The sequence below is a fragment of the Macaca thibetana genome, chromosome 9, assembly GCF_024542745.1.
Source record: "Macaca thibetana thibetana isolate TM-01 chromosome 9, ASM2454274v1, whole genome shotgun sequence".
NCBI classification, from domain to species: Eukaryota; Metazoa; Chordata; class Mammalia; order Primates; family Cercopithecidae; genus Macaca; species Macaca thibetana.
In genome coordinates this window covers 107157112-107178325 of record NC_065586.1, presented here as the reverse complement: position 1 = coordinate 107178325, position 21214 = coordinate 107157112, and the positions used below count along the sequence as shown (strand labels likewise).

Here is a 21214-nt window from a genome sequence, read left to right as displayed (position 1 = left end):
AAGAAAAACCCCCAGGACCCGATGACTTCATGCTGAATTCTAGCAAATATTAAAAGAACTAATTCTCCTCAAACTGTTTCCAAAAACTGAGGAGGGAATACTTCCAAACTCATTCTACAAAGCTAGCATTACCCTGATACCAAAATCATACAATAATAATTTTTAAAAAAAGAGTACAGGCCAATATCTCTGATGAACATAAATGCAAAAATCCTCAACAAAAACCTAGTAAATTGAATCTAACAACACATAAAAAAGATCATGATGATCAAGTGGAATTCATCTTAGGGATAAAAGGATGGTTTAACATATGCAAATCAATAAGTGTGACATCACATTAATAGAAACAAGGACAAAAAAATACGATCATTTCAATAGATGCTGGAAAGGCATTTGATAAAACCCAACATCCCCTTCATCATAAAAACTCTCAACAAACTGGGTATAGAAGGAACATAATAAAGGCCATATATGGCACACCCACAGCTAGCATCATATTGAATGGTGAAAAATTGAAAACCTTCCCTCTAAAATCTGGAACACAATGAGGATGCCCATGTTCAACACTTCTATTTAACATAGTACTGGAAGTCCCATCCAGAGTCCATTCCTACGGGAAGACAAAGAAATAAAGGGCATCCAAATTGGAAAGGAAGATGTCAAATTGTCTGTGTTTGCAGATGACTTGATCTTACATTTAGAAAAAATGAAAGACTCTTCCAAAACATTACTAGAACTGATAAACTAGTAGTTACAAGATAGAGAATCAACATACAAAAATCAGGAGCTATGATGTTAGTTGTGCACTTGAAAAAAAAAAAATCAGTAGCATTTCTATATGCCAAGAGCAAACAAACTGAAAAGGAAATCAAGAGAGCAATGCCATTTCTAATAATTATAAAAAAGCCACACCTAGAAACAAATTTAACCAAAGAAATGAAAGATCTCTACAATGAAAACTATAAAACACTACTGAAAGAAATTGAAAAGGACACACACATACCAAAAGGAAATACATTCTGTGTTCATTGTTTGGAAGAATTAATATTGTTAAAATGTCCATACTACTCAAAGTGATCTACACATTCAATGCAATCACTATTAAAATACCAATGACATTTTTCACAGAAATAGGAAAAAATTCCTAAAATTTTTATGGAATCACAAAAAACAAACAGAATAGCCAAAGCAACCCTGAGCAAAAAGGACAAACCTAGAGACACAATATCTGACCTCAAAATATAGTACCAAAACAGCATGGTAGTGGCATAAAAAGAAACATAGACCAATGGAACAGCATAGAGAACTCAGAAATAAATCCATACATTTACAGTCAACTGATTTTTGACAAAGGCACCAACATATATTGAGGAAAGGATAATCTCTTCAATAAATCATGATGGGAAAACGATATCCATGTGCAGAATGAAAATAGGCATCTCTCTCACTGCATACAAAAATCAACTCAACATGGATTAAAGACATAAATATATGACCTGCAGCTACTAGAAGAAAACACTGGGAAAACACTTCAGGCCATTGATCTGGGCAAAGATTTCATAAGGCCTCAAAAGCACAGGCAACGAAAGCAAAAACTGACAAATGGGATTACCTCAAGCTAAAAAGCTTCTGCACAGCCATGGAAACAATCAACAAAGTGAAGAGATAACCTAGAGAATGAGAGAAAATATTTGCAAACTATTAATCCAACAAAGTATTAATAACCAGGATATATAAGGAACTCAACTCAATAGCAAATACTAATACTCCAACTTAAAAATGGGCAAAAGATCTTCATAGACATTTCTCAAAAGAAGACATACAAATGGCCAACAGATATATGAAAAAATGCTCAACATCACTAGTCACCAGAGAAATAAAAATCAAAACCACAATGAGATATCATTTCACCACAATTAAAACAGCTATTATCAAAAAGACAGAAAATAATAAATGCTGCTGAGGATGTGGAGAAATGAGAATCCTCATACACTGTTGGTGGGAATGTAAATTAGTAGAGCCACTATGGAAAACAATATGGAGGTTTCTCAAAACACTAAACAGTGAACTACCATATGGTTCAATAACTTCTTTGCTGGGTACATATCCAAAAGAAAGGAAATCAGTATATTAAAGAAATAGCCATACTTCCATGTTTATTATAGCAGTAATCACAATAGCCAAGATGTGGAATCAACCTAAGTGTCCATCAACTGATGAATGGATAAAGAAAATGTGGTATATATACACAACTGAGTATTATTCAGCCATGAAACAGAAGGTTATCCTGTCATTTGAAGCAACATGGATAGAACTGGAGGACACTATGAAATAAGCCAGGCACGAAAAAACAAACACATCTTCTCACTTATAAGTGGCATCTAAAAAAAATTGATCTCATGAAGGCAGTGAGTAGAATGGTGGTTACCAGAGGCTTGGTAGGGCAGTGAGAGTGGGGGTTAAAGAGGGGTTGGTTAATAGGTACAAAAATATGGTTAGATAGAAGAAATAAGATACAGTGTTTGGTAGCACAATAGGGCAATCAATGTTAACAATTTATTGTATATTTCAAAATAGCTAGATTTGGAATGTTCCCAACACAAAGAAACTATAAATGTTTGAGGTGATGGACATCACCTCAATTGCCCAGATGTGATCATTACACATTGTATCCTTATATAACTGCATGCATCCCATAGATATGTGCAACTACTTTTTTTTTTAACAGTTGGTGGGATTCTTGTAATTGTAGGAACTCAAGCTAAAAACCTTAAAATCATCCTTCGCTCCCCTTTTCTCACACTTGCCATACAATCTTTCAGGAAATACGAATTTAAGGGTATATCTAGAATCTACTTCTCACCATTTCTACTGCAATCACTCTTATCCAAGCTATTGTTTGTTTATTGACCTTGCCTTCTAATTGGTCTACCTGCTTTCACCCTTGTGCCACTAATAACCTCTACTCCTCATCACTACCTCTGTATATGTTCAACACAGCAAACAGGAGCATTTTAAATACCTAATCAAATAACGTCATTCCCCTGTTCAAAATAATGATGCAAATACTAATAGCCATATATATATATATATATATATATATATATATATATATATATATATATATAAACAAAACTCCTTTTAATGCTCATATTACTAACACTAATCGTTTGGTATTCTTATTATACCCATTTTAGATATGAGTAAATTTGGAGCAGAGAGGTAAAAATAACTTGCCTAAGGTCACAGAACTAGTAGTGGCAGAGCTACATTTATTCACTTCATTCAGGATAAAAACTAAAATCCTTAGCATGACACACAAAGCCTCGTCATCTGCTTTTCTCTTCCCCATCTCTCTGACTTTATGATCTACTCTTAATCAACTTGTTTTTCCTCACTCCAGTCACACAGGCCTCATTTTTCCTTAAACATCAGCTGTTTTACCCAAAATGCCCTTCACTCAGATATAACTAAACTTCATCTCTTATAAGACTCAAATGGCACTTTCTTAGCCAGACTTACCCATACCACCCTATCTGAAATAGCAACATCATATTTTTTCAAATACAAGTTTTAAGAGCAATTTTACGTTCAGAGCAAAATTGAGCAAAGTACAGCGCTCCCATATATACCTATTCCATATACACCCACAGCCTTCCCAGCCAATGTCCTGTGTGGTACATTTGTTACAGCTGCTGACGACTGATACATATTAAGACCCAAAGACCATAGTTCACATAGTGTTCACTTTTGGTGGTGTACATTCTACAGGTTTTGCCAAATGTGTAATGACATGTATCTCCCATAATATCATACCGAGTTCTTTCACCACCCGAAAAATCCTCTGTGCTCTACATATTCGTTCCTCCCTTCCTCCAAACTCTTGTCAACCACTGATCTTTTTATTGTCACTAAACATATGCCTTTTCCAGAATTTAGTTAGAATCATACAGTATAAAATCCTTTCAGATTGGCTTCTTCACTTAGTAATAAGGATTTCAGTTCTCCATGTCTTTTTATGGCTTGATAACTTATTTATTTAGGGATTTCCCAGACACCTCAGGCTCTCTATGTGACCCTGAGAGGCAGTCAGAGTGCATCAAAATGGTAAAGGCATACAAGGGGTCTGGTTGTGATACCTACAGTATTTGCCACTCCTCCTCCTATAGAGTAATATCCCATTGTATGAATGTACCACAGTTTATCCACTCACTTATTGAAAGACATCTTGATTGCCTGCAAGTTAGCCAATTATGAGTAAAGCTGCTGTATACATTTAATTGCAGGGTTCTGAGCAGATGTTTTAATATATTTGAGTAAATACTAAAAAGCATGATCATATGGTAAGAGTATGTTTTGTTTTGTAAGATACTGCCAAATTGTCTTCCAAAGTGACTGTACCTTTTTGCATTTTCACCGGAAATAAATGGTATTTCCAGTTATTCCACATTCTCACCAGCATTGGTGCTGTTGGTGTTTTGGATTTTAGCTATTCTAATGGTTGTGCAGTGATATCTCATTGTTGTAATGTGCAATTCCCTAATGATAGATGCTGCTGACCATCTTTTCATGAGGTTACTTACCGTATGTATATCTTCTTGGTGAGGTGTCTGTTTAGATCTTTTGCTCATTTTTTAATTGGGTTGTTCCATTTCTTATGCTGAGTTTTAAGAGCTCTTTTGTCTATTTTGGGTGAGTCCTTTATCAGGTATGTCTTCAGCAAACACTTTCTCCCAGTCTGTTGTTCTCATTCTCTTGATAGTGTCTTCTGAAGAACAAAAAATTTTAATAAAATCCAATGATGTCTTTCATGAATTGTGGGTTTGGTATTGTATCTAAAAAGTCACTGCTAGACCTAAAGGCATCTAGACTTTCTCCTAGGTTTCCTTCTAGGAGTTTTATAATTTTCTGTGTTACATTTAGGTATGGCCAATTTTGAGTTAATTTCTGTGAAAAGTTTAAGGCCTAGATTTGCTTATATTTGCATATGGATGCCCAGTTGTTCCAGCACTGTTAGGTTGAAAAGAACTATCCTTACTCCACTGAATTGCCTTTGCTTCCTTGTCAAAAATGTTGACAATATGTGTGTGGGTCTCTTTTTGGGGACTCTATAGTGTTACTTTGATCCATTTGTAATACCACAGTATTAATTACAATAGCTTTATCGTAAGTCTTGAAATTGGGTGGTGTCAGTCCTCTTGACTCTTTCTTCTCTTTAAATATTTCACTGGCTATTCTGAATCTTTTGCCTCTCCATATAGGTTTCAGAATCAGTTTGTCAATATCCACAAAACAACTTCCTGGGATTTTAATTGAGATTGTTATGTTGAATTTATAAATCAAGTTGTAAAGAATGGGCTTCTTGACAATATCAAGTCTTCCAGTTCATGAACATGGAATCTCTCTTCATTTAGTCTTATCATTAGAGATCTGTATTTTTCCTCGTGTGTATTTTATATTTTGTTTAACTGATACCAAAGTATTCCATTTTGGGAGAGAGGTACTAATATAAATGGTATTATGTCTTTAATTTCAAATTCCAATTATTCGTTTCTCTGTATGGGAAAGCAATTTGCTTTTGTATATAAACCTTGTATTATGCAACCTTGCTATAATCACTTGCTATCATCAGTTGTTTTTGTCAATTCCTTTGGGTTTTCCATAGACAATCATATCATCTGTAAACAAAGAGTTTTATTTCTTCCTTCCCAGTCTGTATGACTCTCACTTCCTTTCCTTGTCTTGCTGCATTAGCTATCACTTCCAGTAAGATAATGAAAAGAAACTATGAGGGAGAACATCCTTCCCTTGTTCTTGGTCTTCGTGGGAAAGCTTCAAGTTTTTTTTTGTTTTTTTTTGTTTTTACCAGTAAACATAATGTTAGCTGTAGGTTTCAGGTAGATGTTCTTTATCAAGTTGAGTAAGTTCTACTCTGTTCCTAGTTTGCTGAGAGTTGTAATGAAGGAGTGCTAGATTTTGTCAAATGTTTTTTCTGCATCTATTGATACATGATTTTTCTTCTTTGCCTGTTAAGGTGATGGATTACATTAACTGTTCGGTGTTTAAACAGTCTTGCAGGTTGACATTAATCTTGTGAATTCTTAGTCATTACTCCTGAAGTACTTCTGTTTCTTTCTCTTTATTCTTCTGGTCTTCACATTAAATGTATATTACATCTTTTGTAGTTGTCCCAGTTTTTGGATATTTGGTTCCAGTTAGTTTTGCTTTTTCTCCTCTTTGCTTTTTATTTGGGAAGTTTCTACTGACACATTATCTTCAAGCTTCCTTCCCCAGCTGTGTCCAGTGTACTAGCCAATCATTCTTTATTGTTAGTGTTTTTTATTTCTAGCATTTGTAAATCTTTTGTAGAATTTCTCTGCTATATTATCCACCTGTTCCTACATTCTGTCTCCTTATTCCATTAGAGCCCTTAGCATATTAATCGTACTTATTTAAAATTCCTGGTCTGATAATTCCAGCATCTGTCATATCTGAGTCTGCTTCTGATGGTTGCTGTCTCTTCAAATGGTGTTTTTATCTTTTTAGTATGCCTTGTAATTTTTTTGTTGAAAGCTAACCACAATGTGCTGGTTAAAAGGAACTGAGGTAAATAGGCCTTTAGTAGTGTAGTGCTAAGTTGTGGTCGGGAGGGGAAGCATTCTACAGTCCTAGGATTAGGTCTCAAGTCTTTTAGTGAGCTTGTGCTTCTGTGCTGTGACCTAAACAAATGCTCTTAGCCTCCCTTCCCCCACTCCCAATTAAGTCAGATAAGAAGTATAGAATTGGAGATTTCCCTTCTCCCACATGGAAAGCTAGAGGTGACTAAAGTTGGGTATTTCCCTTTCCCTGAATTGGGTAGGCAGGAGGTTAGGCTCTGATAAAATAATTTCTCTTGAGGCCAGGCTTTTTTAAGAAATACAGAATGCTCTGGCGTATTTCAAAATGGTTCCTTTTTCTCTCCCCATGCTGGAAACATGAGATTTTGGTTTTTTTCTTCTCAATCTTCACTATGAGAACCGGGTAGGGCTCCTAGAGGTAAAACTCAGAAAAGGGAGGGGATCCATTTTTGATACCCCTCCAAGGTTTTGTTTTTAAAAGTATTTGTCAAGACCTAATATATTCAAACATGATTTAATATACATATATTGTGGGATAATTACTACAATCATATTAACATATCCATCACCTTCCCCCACAAGTTAACTCTCAGACTTGTCCACATTGAGCTTCCAGCAGTTTGTCAATTATAGCTTAGGTTTTTCCTACTCTGCCCTTGGTTCCCACAAAGGTTTCTGCTTGTGGGTTTTTGATCCAGTAAGTTGTTGATTCTCTGCATTCATGTGTCTTTCTCCAATTTGGGTGGCTTCAGTTTGCTCTGTGACCTCCATTCTCTGATGGATCTAAGAAAAGTTGTTGATTTTCAGTTTGTTTAGCTTTCTATTTGTTAGGACAGAGTGACAACTTCCAAGCTCCTTACATGTTGCATCAGAAACCAGAAGTCCATTGCTTTTTTATAAATAGTATTTATCAACCTTTAATAAATCATAAAATTTACTTACCTTTTGCTTGCCTTACTAGAATGTAACTATGGTCTGTTATGTTTGCTAACATATCCTGCACCTAAATCAGTGCTCGGCATGTTGGTGAGTGCTCAGATATTTGCTGAATGATATACATGCTGATTCTTCCTAAGAAACGAGATATAAAAAATATCAGTTGGGCACTGTGGCTCATGCCTGAAATTTGGAACACTGAGGTGGGAGGATCACTTGAGCCCAGGAATTTGAGAACAGCCTGAGCAACATAGCAAGACCTTGACTCAACAAAATAATAACAATAATAATAATAAAATTAGCTGGGTGTGGTAGTGTGTGCTTGAAGTCACCCTGTTACTCAGGAGGCAGAGGTGGGAGGATCACTTGAGCCCAGGAGTTGGAGACTGCAGTGAGCTATGATCATGCCACTGCACTCCAGCCTGGGTGACAGAGCAAGACACCTTTTAAAAAAAAAAAAAAAAAAAAAGATAAAGAAAAATGTATCTTAGACTTTCCCAGGAAAGTCATCAGATAGAAAAAAAATGAATGTAGACTCATATATCAACCATACTACAAAAGACAACTGTGATAACTTTAATTTGCATTTATATATTGCAGGCCACCTGGCTTCCTTGGTCTTGGAAGAAATGCAATCTGGCTGCAATACCTGTCATTCCTTTCTTCCCCCTGGATTCATCTAAGCCAATCAGATTGGCTAGCCAGGAGGCCCTCTTTCTTAATTACTGCTGCACGCACAGCTCCAATCTCTCCCAAAGCTGAATTTTTAGAAAAGAGAATGTGACCGTGGCTAAAGCATCATCACCAATTCACAAAATCACAGTCAATGTGATAGAATCAAAAGAATACTATACTAGGACAGGTGGTCCCCAGTATCCTTATACTACTTATCAGACAGTTGGCTTAAAAACCTTTTGGTTAGTTTAAAATGGGATAATGTCTTATCTTCCTGAGAGAAAGGGGGCAGTCTATGTGATTTTTTTGAACCTACAACTGTAAAGTCACTGTCCAAGACAAAAATTGTATTTGATATTCTCCCTATAAACAACATGAAAGATCCCAAACAAAAATAACAGCAATTAAGTATGCAAATTATAGATTATACACTTAAAGTCTTGCACTTTGTTTGTGGCTTTAATCTTGCATTTGGTTTAAAAGGATGAGGAGGAAAGAAATGTGAAACTAATCAAATTTATGGCTATTACAATATATGCTTTTTCAAGTTAAAGATTAATGGGAGAAAAGTTGTGTCTGATATGGCTTTCACCTGGTTAGCCTATTTTAGTCAAGGCTCCACTTTATCAGCTTTCACCTGGCTAGCCTATTTCAATCAGGCCAGTGCAGATGTCATGGTTTAGATGGTGAGGCAATACAGTGGAGTAGAAAGAATACTGATTAAGTAGTGAAAGACTAAGGTTGTAATTTCAATGCTGATATGACACTGCATCAATGTATAAGTCATTCACTTTCCCTGGATATTCCCTGAAAATGAAGTTAGATTTACATAGAAACCAAAGAATCAGGAAAGGAAACATGAAATTAGCTTATTTGTCTAAAATAATACACAACTGATCCTTAAATAAACAAACTAAGCATAACTAAAACTAAAGAAGTGTAAAAAAATGATTACCAACATTGTCATGACAAGTTTTTAAAGGTTTAAAAGAAACCTAGGTCCTTAACAATACTCAATTTAACTTGCAGCCCAAATGGAATGCTAGTAATACAAATTGTTTTTAAAAATTTGCTCTTGGACAAACAATAGTATATAATAGAGAAAAGCTATAAAATAACTGCCAAGGCACACAGGCACAAGCAAACTCTTGTTGAATTCAAATTGTTTTAAGGCTTCCCTTGGAAGAACGGTTTACAGTACAGTATTTTTTTAAGTGGGTATGTAGTAAATAATATTCAAATGTCCTACAAATGTAATTTCCATGAAGAGTGGTAAATGAAACAAATATACATATGTATGGGTATACACATATAAACTGAAAAACAGTAATGCTTAATTCTTAGATATATCATCTATGCTAACACCCAATGAATATGGTAACAATGATCATGCCCTGAGAAAATTAACTGGATAAATTATTGTACCAAAACATAAAATTTGAAAAAGTTTGCTTTTACGGTTCTCACCTGCAATCCAAATAAATTAAGGGTTACCCAGAATTACTGGATGTACAGTATTTTTTTGAAGTGCACATCAAAGGCCAAAATCTGTAAATTTATGACTTGCCTCTAAGTTGATGATCACAGAAAAAAGAAAAGTCATCTCCAAATATTTTATTAGAAAACAGTGATTACCTCAAATCTAGGTTCATCCATGAATCTTCACTGTTAACATTTTAGTCTCTATAAAGGCAATCAATGTTCTCACTTGCCCCAAGATGGACTTTATTCCGCAGTCACAGGAGGTGCTTTGGAGGTTAGAAAAATCGAATTCTGAGTTAAATCAGATACTCTTACTTTTAAAAAAGTAGGTTACTCAAAATAGGTGTGAATTCCATTAGTTTGTGATCTAAGGGCAAAAATGTTCTATCTGTCCATAGTGTGTGTTTGACAACAGAAGATATAGGATAAACATTTAATTTTGCACTAATGAACAGTGCTAGTTAAAAGACATCGAATATATAATAAATAAAATTCAGCAAAATATAATGATCCCAGATCAGGGAAAACCAGAGAAGAACTTCTTGACAAACTGGTCACCTGCCTGAGTTGAGACAAATAAAGTTCACTTTTGTTTGTATTTTCACCTTCGTGATTTTATCCCTTTTCTCTTCTTTCATATATTCGTATGTATGTACACATGTGTATACACATGGTACATCTTTATATTTCAGAAACTGAAAAATGAATCCCAAACACTGTGTGCACTTCTGCCATAAGAAATATGGTCATTTAGAGTCTAAAACACTGAGCATTAAAATCCACCACCTTCTTGCTCTAGAAAATAAATTTCATTAAAACTGGAGTTTCCAACTAATTTTCAAAGTTAGTGATACAATCTAAACTAAAAAAATCCAAACATTTAGATTCTTATCTCTAATCTCAACAAGGAAATTATTCAATCAAATAAAATATTTTTTAAAAAGATCTGGACATTTACAATGCCTGATTTGGAAGATAATATTTATAATATATGTTCTCAGGGGGTATAACTCAGGGGTAGAGCATCTGGCTGTATATATGTTCTCAGATATATGCACTTGTAATTTGAATAAATGATTACCCAGTCTTTAAGAAATTCCAGTAAAAAAAAGTTTAACAGTCTAATCACTTCAATCTACTAAAGCATTACAGAGCCAATAATCTAATCATTTAAATGTAATTTATTTTTATAACAGTATTCTTTTCAAGTCAGAATATTTTGTCTGTCTATTTTAGAACTGGGCCCTTCCAAAATACAGGCATTCTCTTCCTAGGCCTAAATTTTGCTAACAAAGCTAAGACTATGAAAAAAAATCTTAATTCTTTAACTGGATCAGGTAAGCCACTCTGGGTCACAGATGAGTTAAAAACTAGACCTAGTAGTTATCTCAAACCTAATCTATTCCACAAGGTTAACCACAAAGTAAAGGAAAAGTTAAAGAGCAAAATGAAGAGGGAAAAACCAGCATAAACAGGTTAATTAAATAATTAAAAGTCTGGAAAAGAGCAATAAAATTTTTTTTTAATGCAGAAAAATAAGCTCAATCTTTACATGTTATTTCTAAAGAGAAGATTTAAGGGAATTAAATCTAAATAAAGAGTATAAGCAGTCCTATACTGCCCTTAACATTCTCCACCCCAATTCTTTAAGGAAATAAAATTTCTCACCTCTACTACAGCTACTTCTTGATTTTTGGAGTTCATCAGGGATTCCGTCTTTTTCCCATCCTACACAATCTCCCTAGGGAATCCTTGTTTCAATTACCATCTATATGTTGGATCATCTGTTTCCAGGCCTAACTTCCTAACATGTATGTATCCAATTGCTTACCTGGTATCTCCACTTGATTTTCCACGGGCTCTAAAACACATTCTCTTCCTACCTCTAAGCAAACCAAAAGAATCTGGTCCTCTGACAAGGTTCCTTAGTTTAGTAAATACACTCAGATGCTTAAGCCACAAACCTGGGAATATTCTTTGATCCTTACCCATTTTACCCACTCAATCATTACTTCTTACTAATATGTCTTGCTAAGGGTCCCTTAAGGGTCATTCTTTCCACCCCTATTACTAAAATTCCAATCAAAGCCACTGTCATCCATCATCTGGATGACTCTAACAGTCTCTCATCTGGCCTCTTGGTCTCTAGTTGTGATATCCTTCAATCTATTCTTCTCCAGGTAGCCACAGTGGTTTTTAAAAATACATATTAAAGAATGATACCAGGAAAGATGACATTTAATCACATTGTGTAAAGGACTAGAATTTGTTGTCTTCCTTAAGTTTTCTTCAGTCAATTCAATAGTTATCATTATTCTTTATCCAAAAGCTCCTTTATCCTCGTAGCTTTTGTTCTTGTGAAACATTTTAAAACACAAACTTACATAGTTTTCTTTATTAGCCAATATTACACCTTATTTTTCTAGGAAACCTGCACTCAATTTCCACCTTTAGTTACCATGACATCCTAAACAGCTGAGTCAGAGCAAACTTTCTTATGAAAGTTTACAAAAGAAAACAAAAACATTTTCTTTACATAACATGGAGATCATGATAAAAATACTATTAGGACTAGAAGGCTCAGAGCATGGGAGAATTACTTCTAAGAATTCATTTCTCCATTATGGAGCACAGTCTTCATTATAGGATATAACAACAACAACAAAATCCTGAAATTTAAGGTTTTCAAAATAGTAATATGTAAACAACATAACTATATTGAAGGACACCACTGACCATATCAAATACTATGCTGCATGTTTTTGTGCACTTATTTCTGTATACCTTCTGCATGCCATTTGCTGTTTCAAGTTTTCCAGAAGAATTTCATAGTAGTAAAAAGTCATTTCTCTCAGTTCCACATTTTTATGGTTTCATGACACTGCAAAGACTGATTTCAGGTCCAGCTTCAGTTACACACAGCATTGGAAATCTTTTCAAAGACTCTATGGCAGAACGTTTACAAATACATTATTTCCATTGAATAACAATACAGAATGACTTACTAAAATGGCAATTTTTATAAAGTCGAAATAATCAACAATATAATTCAGGTTCAAAGTATATTATGTGAAGGCTGTTTATACCTTTTAGCCTTGAATCATAATTCAGAATAGCTAAGTATTCTAAGCACAGTACAAGCCCTGTTAAACATCAGTGGAAACCTAATCTTTACCTGGAGAAAAATCCAAACTGTTAAATATATCATGTTCTTATTTAGCAATTATAAGGTAACTTTCTGAACTATGTTAAAAATGAGTTTTGAGGTGGAAGAGACAAACAGCAAATGTAAAAAAAGTGTGTATTAGTATATTTTTCTATTCAAGATTAGTATTAAAATAAATTATTTGATCCACCCATAAAACATTTTTAGTAGTGGACATCAGGTTTTCAGTACTAGCTAAATTGGCAGATTTCTTGAATAATTTCTTCGAAATCATAAAAAGAAAATGGCATAGACGGCTGATGCAGATGCTACTTGTATACTGTTTAATCAGACCAGCGGAAGGTTAAATTCTCTATAATGCTTTAAAAACTTTATCTATTTTCATTTTAAGAAACAACACAGGCTGGGCACAGTGGCTCACGCCTGTAATCCCAGCACTTTGGGAGGCCGAGGCAGGCAGATCACAAGCTCAGGAGATTGAGACCATCCTGGCTAACATGGTGAAACCCAATCTCTACTAAAAATGCAAAAAAATTAGTCAGGCGTGGTGGCAGGCGCCTGTAGTCCCAGCTGCTCGGGAGGCTAAAGCAGAAGAATGGTAACCCCGGGACGTGGAGCTTGCAGTGAGCCAAGACTGCGCCACTGCACTCCAGCCAGGGCAACAGAGTGAGACTCTGTCTCAAAAAAAAAAAAAAAAAAAAAAAAAAAAGAAACAACATCAGTAATTATAAAAAACAAATTAGATAACACAGAACATCTAAATGATGATGGTCACTGATAAAGCACCCAAAACTCTTATTAGATTTTCCAAGTAAGATGATTTTTTGGAGTACCTATAACATATAAAATGCTTCTAATGCCATTTAAATATTATTACATTATTATTAGGATTCCTAGGATGGAACTCTAACAATTTGCACAAAGACAGAATCTCCCCTCTAGCCAAACTTGCACATTGTGCAAGAAACAAACAAACAAAAAGGCTCCTTCCTTAAGGTTCTTAAGTCAGAAATGTGACATAATATACTGATTTTGTTAGAAAAAGAAACTTTACCAACACCTGCTAAAAAAAAAACTGTGATAACATACAAATCTATGATGTGAATGAACATCACCCCCAGTATATTATGCTGCTGTATACTGCACAAACTGCAAAAGCTACATACTGCATGCCCTGCCCCAACTACTCTCAACAGTAGAGGCTACTCCTCCTAACAAACTTGGAAACATTTCCAGTCTGAAATACTATAAACTACTATCCAGATAAAGTCTTGATCACAGACAGGTATTTAAATTCAAAACCGTTTACATAAAGAACTTATAATATGTCAGTGGGATATTTAACAAGTGTATACAAAAGAAAGTATTTTTTAAGGGTAATGAGAACCAACTCCAGTTTTTTTAAATTTAAAAAATCCCTTATTTTTAAAGTCATTTTTTAAAGTGAAAAAATAAACCCAGAAATTTTTCTCAGAAAGGCATTCTATTCAATAACAAAGTACTGATAACTATTTTATAAAACATTCTCATATTTTCCTAATATAACAATGTTCAAGATACTCCCTTAGATACCAAGTCAATGTCACAACTCTTGCACATTCAAATTCTCCAAGATTACATAATCAACTAAAGATTTGCCATGCGTTTCCCAATGACTCCTAAAGACTAAACTACTCAAAAGAATAACGCAAGAGAAAAGTTTTAGCTAAGACATTTGATACACTATCTTATCTTCTGATCAAGGCAGAAGGAGACCTTTCCTCACAAATAATTCATTTTAGTTCAAGTTTATAGATTTCAGGAATGTATACTTCTCCAGTTTATTTTGAATTATGCTATCTGCTTTCATCTAATTTTAATCATGCAAGAGTGATCATATATTCTGATTTCCTGAGACCACTGTTGCGCTGTTGGCCCTATATAACTATCGGTAGTGCCCCCTTTTCATTTCAGAAGTGTCTACTTTTATATACTTAGTTACTATACATTCTTATTAATAAACAATTATAAATTCTGCAAGGTGAAATTTGGATTCAATGCACATGGCTTAGAAATAACAGATGAGGCTGGGTGTGGTGGTTCACGCCTGTAATCCCCGCACTTTGAGAGGCCGAGGCGGGCGGATCACGAGGTCAGGAGATCGAGACCACCCTGGCTAACACGGTAAAACCTCGTCTCTACTAAAAATACGAAAAATTAGCCGACCATGGTGGCAGGCGCCTGTAGTCCCAGCTACTCGGGAGGCCGAGGCAGGAGAATCACTTGAACATGGGAGGCGGAGGTTGCAGTGAGCCGAGATCACGCCACTGCACTCCAGCCTGGGTGACAGAGCGAGACTGTTTCCAAAAAAAAAAAAAAAAAAAAAGAAAAAAAAGGAAATAACAGATGAAAAGCAAAAGGTTTTAACAAAAATTTACAGAAAACCTAGATAAATTTTAATGTATAATAAGTTATCTATTTTAAATGATTCAAGCTGCACAGATAAATTAGAAATTTGCATTACATTTTTTAGAGATCATTCCCATTGCAATATCTACATTTTAAGTAAAAATAAATGTTTTAAGTGTATTTTCCCTTCCTTCCTGTATCATCTACTGTTTTCATTTATATCTATAAAGTTCATAAATTATTTAGCACCTCCCCCTTTCTGTATAAAATAATCATGTGGGATTTAGAAAGTATTAAACTCTCACAAAAGGACAGTCTGACATTACCATTGCCATTTTTCTGCTACATATTAACAAAAAGCAAAGTTTAGAGCAATGTTTTTATAATATAACATCCTTGAACATTCTTATTTGCTGAGTCTCATGGAGAGACTAAATATAATTTCTTTAAAAGAAAGGCAAATTTTTGGATATGCCAATTAGTCCCATTGCAGTTTCAGGAAAAAGTATTAGCTCATATGTAGTCTTCAACAATATCCCTTATTATATTCAAACTATTTAAATATTAAATATCTTGATTTCACAGGGATATCTTAATCAGAGTTCATTTTAGTTTCTTGGTAGAAATAATGAAATTTGTGGGCTCTTACAAGGTGACAGACTACAGAGGATATATGTTTTATACTTCCTCAAAATTTTTTATAATTTGTCATTATATTGCTTACACACAGCATGACTTCTACATGTAAGACTGATCATTTTACATTTCTGTTACAGATTAACATAAATAAAGGTGGAACGAAAATGCTTTTAGAACTCTATTTTCATTTTAAGAAACAATAACCATTTTTTTTTTAAGAAAAGACATTTAGTTACTACCTTTAAAGTTCAAGTTCCATCATCTTAATACATAAACATACCTGGATACGGAATTTAAAAAACCACACATACACACAAGCTCTAGGTAGAGCTGTAATAAACAAATTCCTTTTATAAACAAAATTTTAACTGAAAAGCCACAGTAGATGGGGGAAAAAAATAGAAGAAAGGATATTACTTGGTAAAATCCAGTGACATCTACAATAGTTTTACAGCACATTTAAGCATTCTAGGGTTTTATATCTTCACCTGCCTTCCATTTCTTAGTTGATCCTTATAAAATCTCTAATTACAAACATAGGTTTGATCTAAAACCTAGTCATGAATTTGAGTGCCAGGAAAAGCAGAACAACAGTCCAAATTTCTATCTTAATATCACAGCCTTAATTCAAAAATGGTTTTGTGTAAAACACAACGCCCAACTAAATGGAAAAAAAAAAAACACAAGCAGCAATATGTAATTATACAAAATAGTTATTAATTATATATGAAGTGTTTTTTAGGATGACATCCAGAACGCAACTTGCTCTGAGACTCCTCAATAATCAAATTGACTTAGACCAACAATACTGCTAAGTATTAAAAGCAGTGAAGCAAAAGAAAATATATCAAATAGTACATGCACATCTTACAGAACTTCCACTGAACTCCCCAATGGCTTCTATGCAATGTGCCTCTTTTCCATAACTGTATTAACAAATACCAAGAAAGGAAAGATGAGATTAAAAGTAATGATACTGAACTGAATTGTTTGAAGCCAGTGCCCCACATGTGGGGAAAAGTGCATTTAGTTCAGCAGCAATACAGCACAGTGTGAAGATATTGTGCTTAGACACAGATATTCCAGAATTGAAAGATATACAAGGCAAGTCAAGATATAAAACCATAGTACACTGTTAAATAACCTTGAAACATACATATATTGCAGTTTTCAAAGAAAGACATTCATGTCATTGTACAAGGATAGGAAGAAATCCTTAAAGTTACCTACTGTAGTTTATGATATAATAAATACATATCTATATAGCATTGTATATACATATATAGATTGTATGTGTTTATATGTAATTTATTTGCCAAATTATCCTGTTAGTTTTTGTGGATCTGCAACTTTCAGGAATGAAAAAACTCCTTTTCACTACAAGTTTCTCTTCCCCCAAACTTAAAAAATATTCATACTAGAAAAGGTCTCAATACCCTTTTCCTACCCAAAGATTCACTTCAGGTATTTCGCTTCACAACTCGTCAGAGAAGCATAATTAAAGAAATTCTAGCTTTTCGACTGTAACTTTTCACTTTGCCAGTTTTTGGTTTTTTTTTTTTAAACAAGCAAATACCTTTCACTATTTAAACCAGCTGATGCAAATTCTTTAGCAGAGGATTCAAACTCTAGATTTGACTGAATAAAACAGAGCAAATCAAAACAAACAAACAAAAAATCCAGTGATTTACTCTGACTGTAAACAATACATAAAATTTAAATCTCAAATCTCAAAATAAGTTAAAGAAAAATTCTACTTTCAGGGCCTACAATACTATAAAGATACAACAATTGGTAAGGGGAAAATATATATGAAAAGTTGCAACAAAATTGTTTGCCCATTATTTTTCCTAAGAGAAAGTATATCTAACTATACTACCTCTGTCCCTTAAATTTAATAACTTCATAATTTGTTGGCAAATGTTTTAAGCAAACTGGCATATCAGAATACACAACAGAAAAACATCCATCATATTCAGCAAAGAAAACTTATATAAGCCTTTTGTACAGAATTTAAAAAAAATTCTAAATGGCTATGATTCCTCTATTAGCATAAACACATAATGCAATTTTTATAAATCTGCCATATACCAATATCTACATAAATAGATACAGATATAGATAAGAAACATTAATGGCAGTCTATTTTTGAACAGTGTGTGGGACCAGCAGATTTGTATCAGACCATGGCACGATACGGACCCTGCATCTTTAAGAACTGAATGATGAAAGAAGGCCCCCCAGCAACAATCTGAGGTGGAAGGTGACTGAGTGGACAGTTCTCAATACTCATGATTGAAAGCTTGCTGCAGAGTGCCAGCTCAAAGGGAAGGCTATGCAGGTTAGGGTTGTCATTCAAATACAGTTCTTCTAGGTTCTCCAGTGTACCTGTTAAAAAAAAAAAATCAAATCAATTATTTTTTTAAAAATTAGTTGCTATTTTAAAAGTTCAACCGGGCATGATGCTATGCTGGTCATTACATATACTGAACACACATTTCCTTTAATTCTCCTTTCTTAGCTTTAAAACTCTACAACCATGGATCTCAAATTTTGCTGCATATGCAAATCAACTTGGAAGACTTTTTAAACTCCTGATGTCCAGCTCACACTCCATACAAACTAAATAAATTAGAACTCCTTCCTTTATGGTAGGTCTTCAAGCTTGGAGAGCTTTGTATTTTGAAAAAACATATGCCCCATCTCCAGAGATTCTGTTTGGGATAGTTTGGCACATATATAATACTTACTTATATATATTTTTAAACTCCAAAAGTGAGCTTATTATATATTCAATGTCTATAACCACTTTTCTGTTGTACATGTAAAATTTTCTCAAATAGATTTCTTATGTGCAAAAGTTTTATTACTTAATATGAAGCTTTCACTGAGAGTTATCACATGTATGGCAGTAAGCCAAAACTCGATTTATGAGACCTTTAAAATTTTTTTCTTAGACTATCTTAGGATACTTGTATTCTCTAGGAAAATGTCTCAAGCAATTAAATGAGATCAGGTGAATATATATACTAGAAATATATGTGTAAATTTGCCTCATGTGTTTCCAATTTTTAAATTTCAAAATTCAGAATATTTGACAGTGGTATTTATTAGAAAACTAACAGAAATAATAACTAGTATGTAATCAATGTGTTTACATGTAAGATATTTAAGCTTCAGAACAACCCTATGAGAACTTACTATTATCATCATTTTACAGGTAAGAAACTTGAGGCTTAGGGAGTTTACATACCTTATCTAAAGTCACAAAGCCAATAGATTTTGAATTGTCAACCATCTCCAAAACCATTTTTTTTTGTTGTTATACTTTAAGTTCTGGGGTACATGTACACAACGTGCAGGTTTGTTACATATGTATACATGTGCCATGCTGGTGTGCTGCACCCATTAACTCAACATTTACATTAGGTATATCTCCTAATGCTATCCCTCTCCCCTCCCCCCACCCCACGACAGGCCTCAGTGTGTGATGCTCCCCACCCTGTTTCCAAGTGTTCTCATTGTTCAATTCTCACCTATGAGTGAGAACATGTGGTGTTTACTAACCTATAGTTCCTGTGGGACGGTGCACTACAGATGGAAGAACATAATGCATAGAATTACTAATTTAAAAGCTAATATTTAATTACCATGTGACCTTAATCAAGTAATTCTCTTTATAAAGCAAGATTACAACTTGCACTGTCTAAAATTCCAGGTGGTCATGTATATTACATAAAATAATGGAAATGAAAACACTTGGAAAATGTTAAGTATTCCCAAATGTTAATATTGGTTAAATATTAATATCAATTCTAAAGTCTCATAAAGAAATGTTCTTTTGGCATAAAACATTACTAATTTAATTCAACCCTGTGTAATTTTTAAATTTAGAAGGAATATAAAATAACTTCTAAATTGAGGTTATACATAAAACCTACTGGAAATGTAGGTATTCCAAAACATTCTCAAATACAGTATTAATCTTAAAACCAATCCTAACAGCCTTTAGGAATCCTAACCAAAACCAATCAACAATCAACCATCAGTGCTCTATTAAAAAAAAAACTTAAGCCTGATATAACCTCAGTTTAAAAAACAATAGATTTGTCATATTTATCTGATATACTGCTTGAATGCACAAGAGCAAATTATTAGTACAGAGTCAAGCATTCATAGGGTTCATACCAATTTCTTCAGGAAGGTGAGTAAGTAGGTTCTCTCCAAGACCCAGATGTGTGAGATTAGTAAGGTGACCAATGCCTCTGGGAAGAGTGGTCAACTGGTTGTTTGTCAAGACTAATTTCTAGAAGATTAACAAAATAAGAGACAGTTACAAATATATTTCCTACATTTAATGTAAATTAAAATAATATGTCTAAACAATAAAATAAATTAACAGGGAAACTAGATTGGATAGAATGAGAATCACTTACATATTTTTCTTTCACAAAATATCATTTGTTAGGAAAACAAAGCCAGGTTATATGAACACAAAACTCAGCCCTAATACTAGAATAGGAAAGTCTATCTGATCCAAGAATTACATCAATATCTTAAGAAAAATGTGCAATTTAGAATGGATTCCAAAAACTTTATATAACTACAAAACCACTAGGATAATGTTTACCTGTAAATCCTTAAGATATGCAATTTCATTTGGCAAGGATTCCAATTTGTTCTCTTCCAGATCTAACTCTCTTAACTTCCTAAGGTTTCCAAGACCATGGGGAAGCTTCTTTAGAAGATTGTTTGATAAGATAAGAACCTAATGAGAAATTATTGATAATTTTTAGCAAATCATGAAATGAAATTATATACTATCATTGTGTGGCTTAAAATCTATTAAGCAATGCTTATTTTCCAAACAGTGAATATTAAGGGTAATGTTCAATTATATAACATAAAATATTTAACTTACTTTTCTAAAAAAATCACCATAGTTATTAGAAAAGAGATTTTACTTGATTATATCAAAACTAATGAAAACAAAAGAAGCAATTTAATTTTAACTACATTTCAAAAAAATTACTGAATAGTTACAAATGTTTATCTAATAGGAAACTATTTATTCAAAACCCTTACAAACCATTACTAAAGGATGGTAAAAACTAACTTCTAAACTTGCTATATCAATCCACTGTATTTATTATCTGTGGTATACTTATTATATTGAAAGCATCCTGGAAGATACTGAAGAGGGGAAAAATGGCAGAGGAAGATAGCCTTTGTTCCGATAAAGTTACAAACTAGCAGAAAGGAAGGAGACAATACTGGGTTGGGAGAAAGAGCAATAGGTAAAACAGATGCC

General features: G+C 33.8%; 2 protein-coding genes across 15 annotated transcripts in view; one reads left to right on the top strand and one right to left on the bottom strand.

Moving 5' to 3' along the window:
- Positions 1-21214, top strand: part of BBIP1 (BBSome interacting protein 1) — a 1212900-nt gene that overhangs the window by 1083559 nt on the left and 108127 nt on the right. The window lies entirely within an intron of this gene.
- Positions 16225-21214, bottom strand: part of SHOC2 (SHOC2 leucine rich repeat scaffold protein) — a 91700-nt gene continuing 86710 nt past the window's right edge. For both annotated transcript variants that reach the window (XM_050804408.1, XM_050804409.1), the window contains exons 7-9: positions 20534-20671; positions 20092-20209; positions 16225-18291 (exon numbers count right to left, since the gene is read on the bottom strand). In XM_050804408.1, coding sequence (XP_050660365.1) covers positions 18083-18291; positions 20092-20209; positions 20534-20671 — 465 coding nt within the window. In that variant the 3' untranslated portion in view covers positions 16225-18082. The remainder of the gene's footprint in view (positions 18292-20091; positions 20210-20533; positions 20672-21214) is intronic.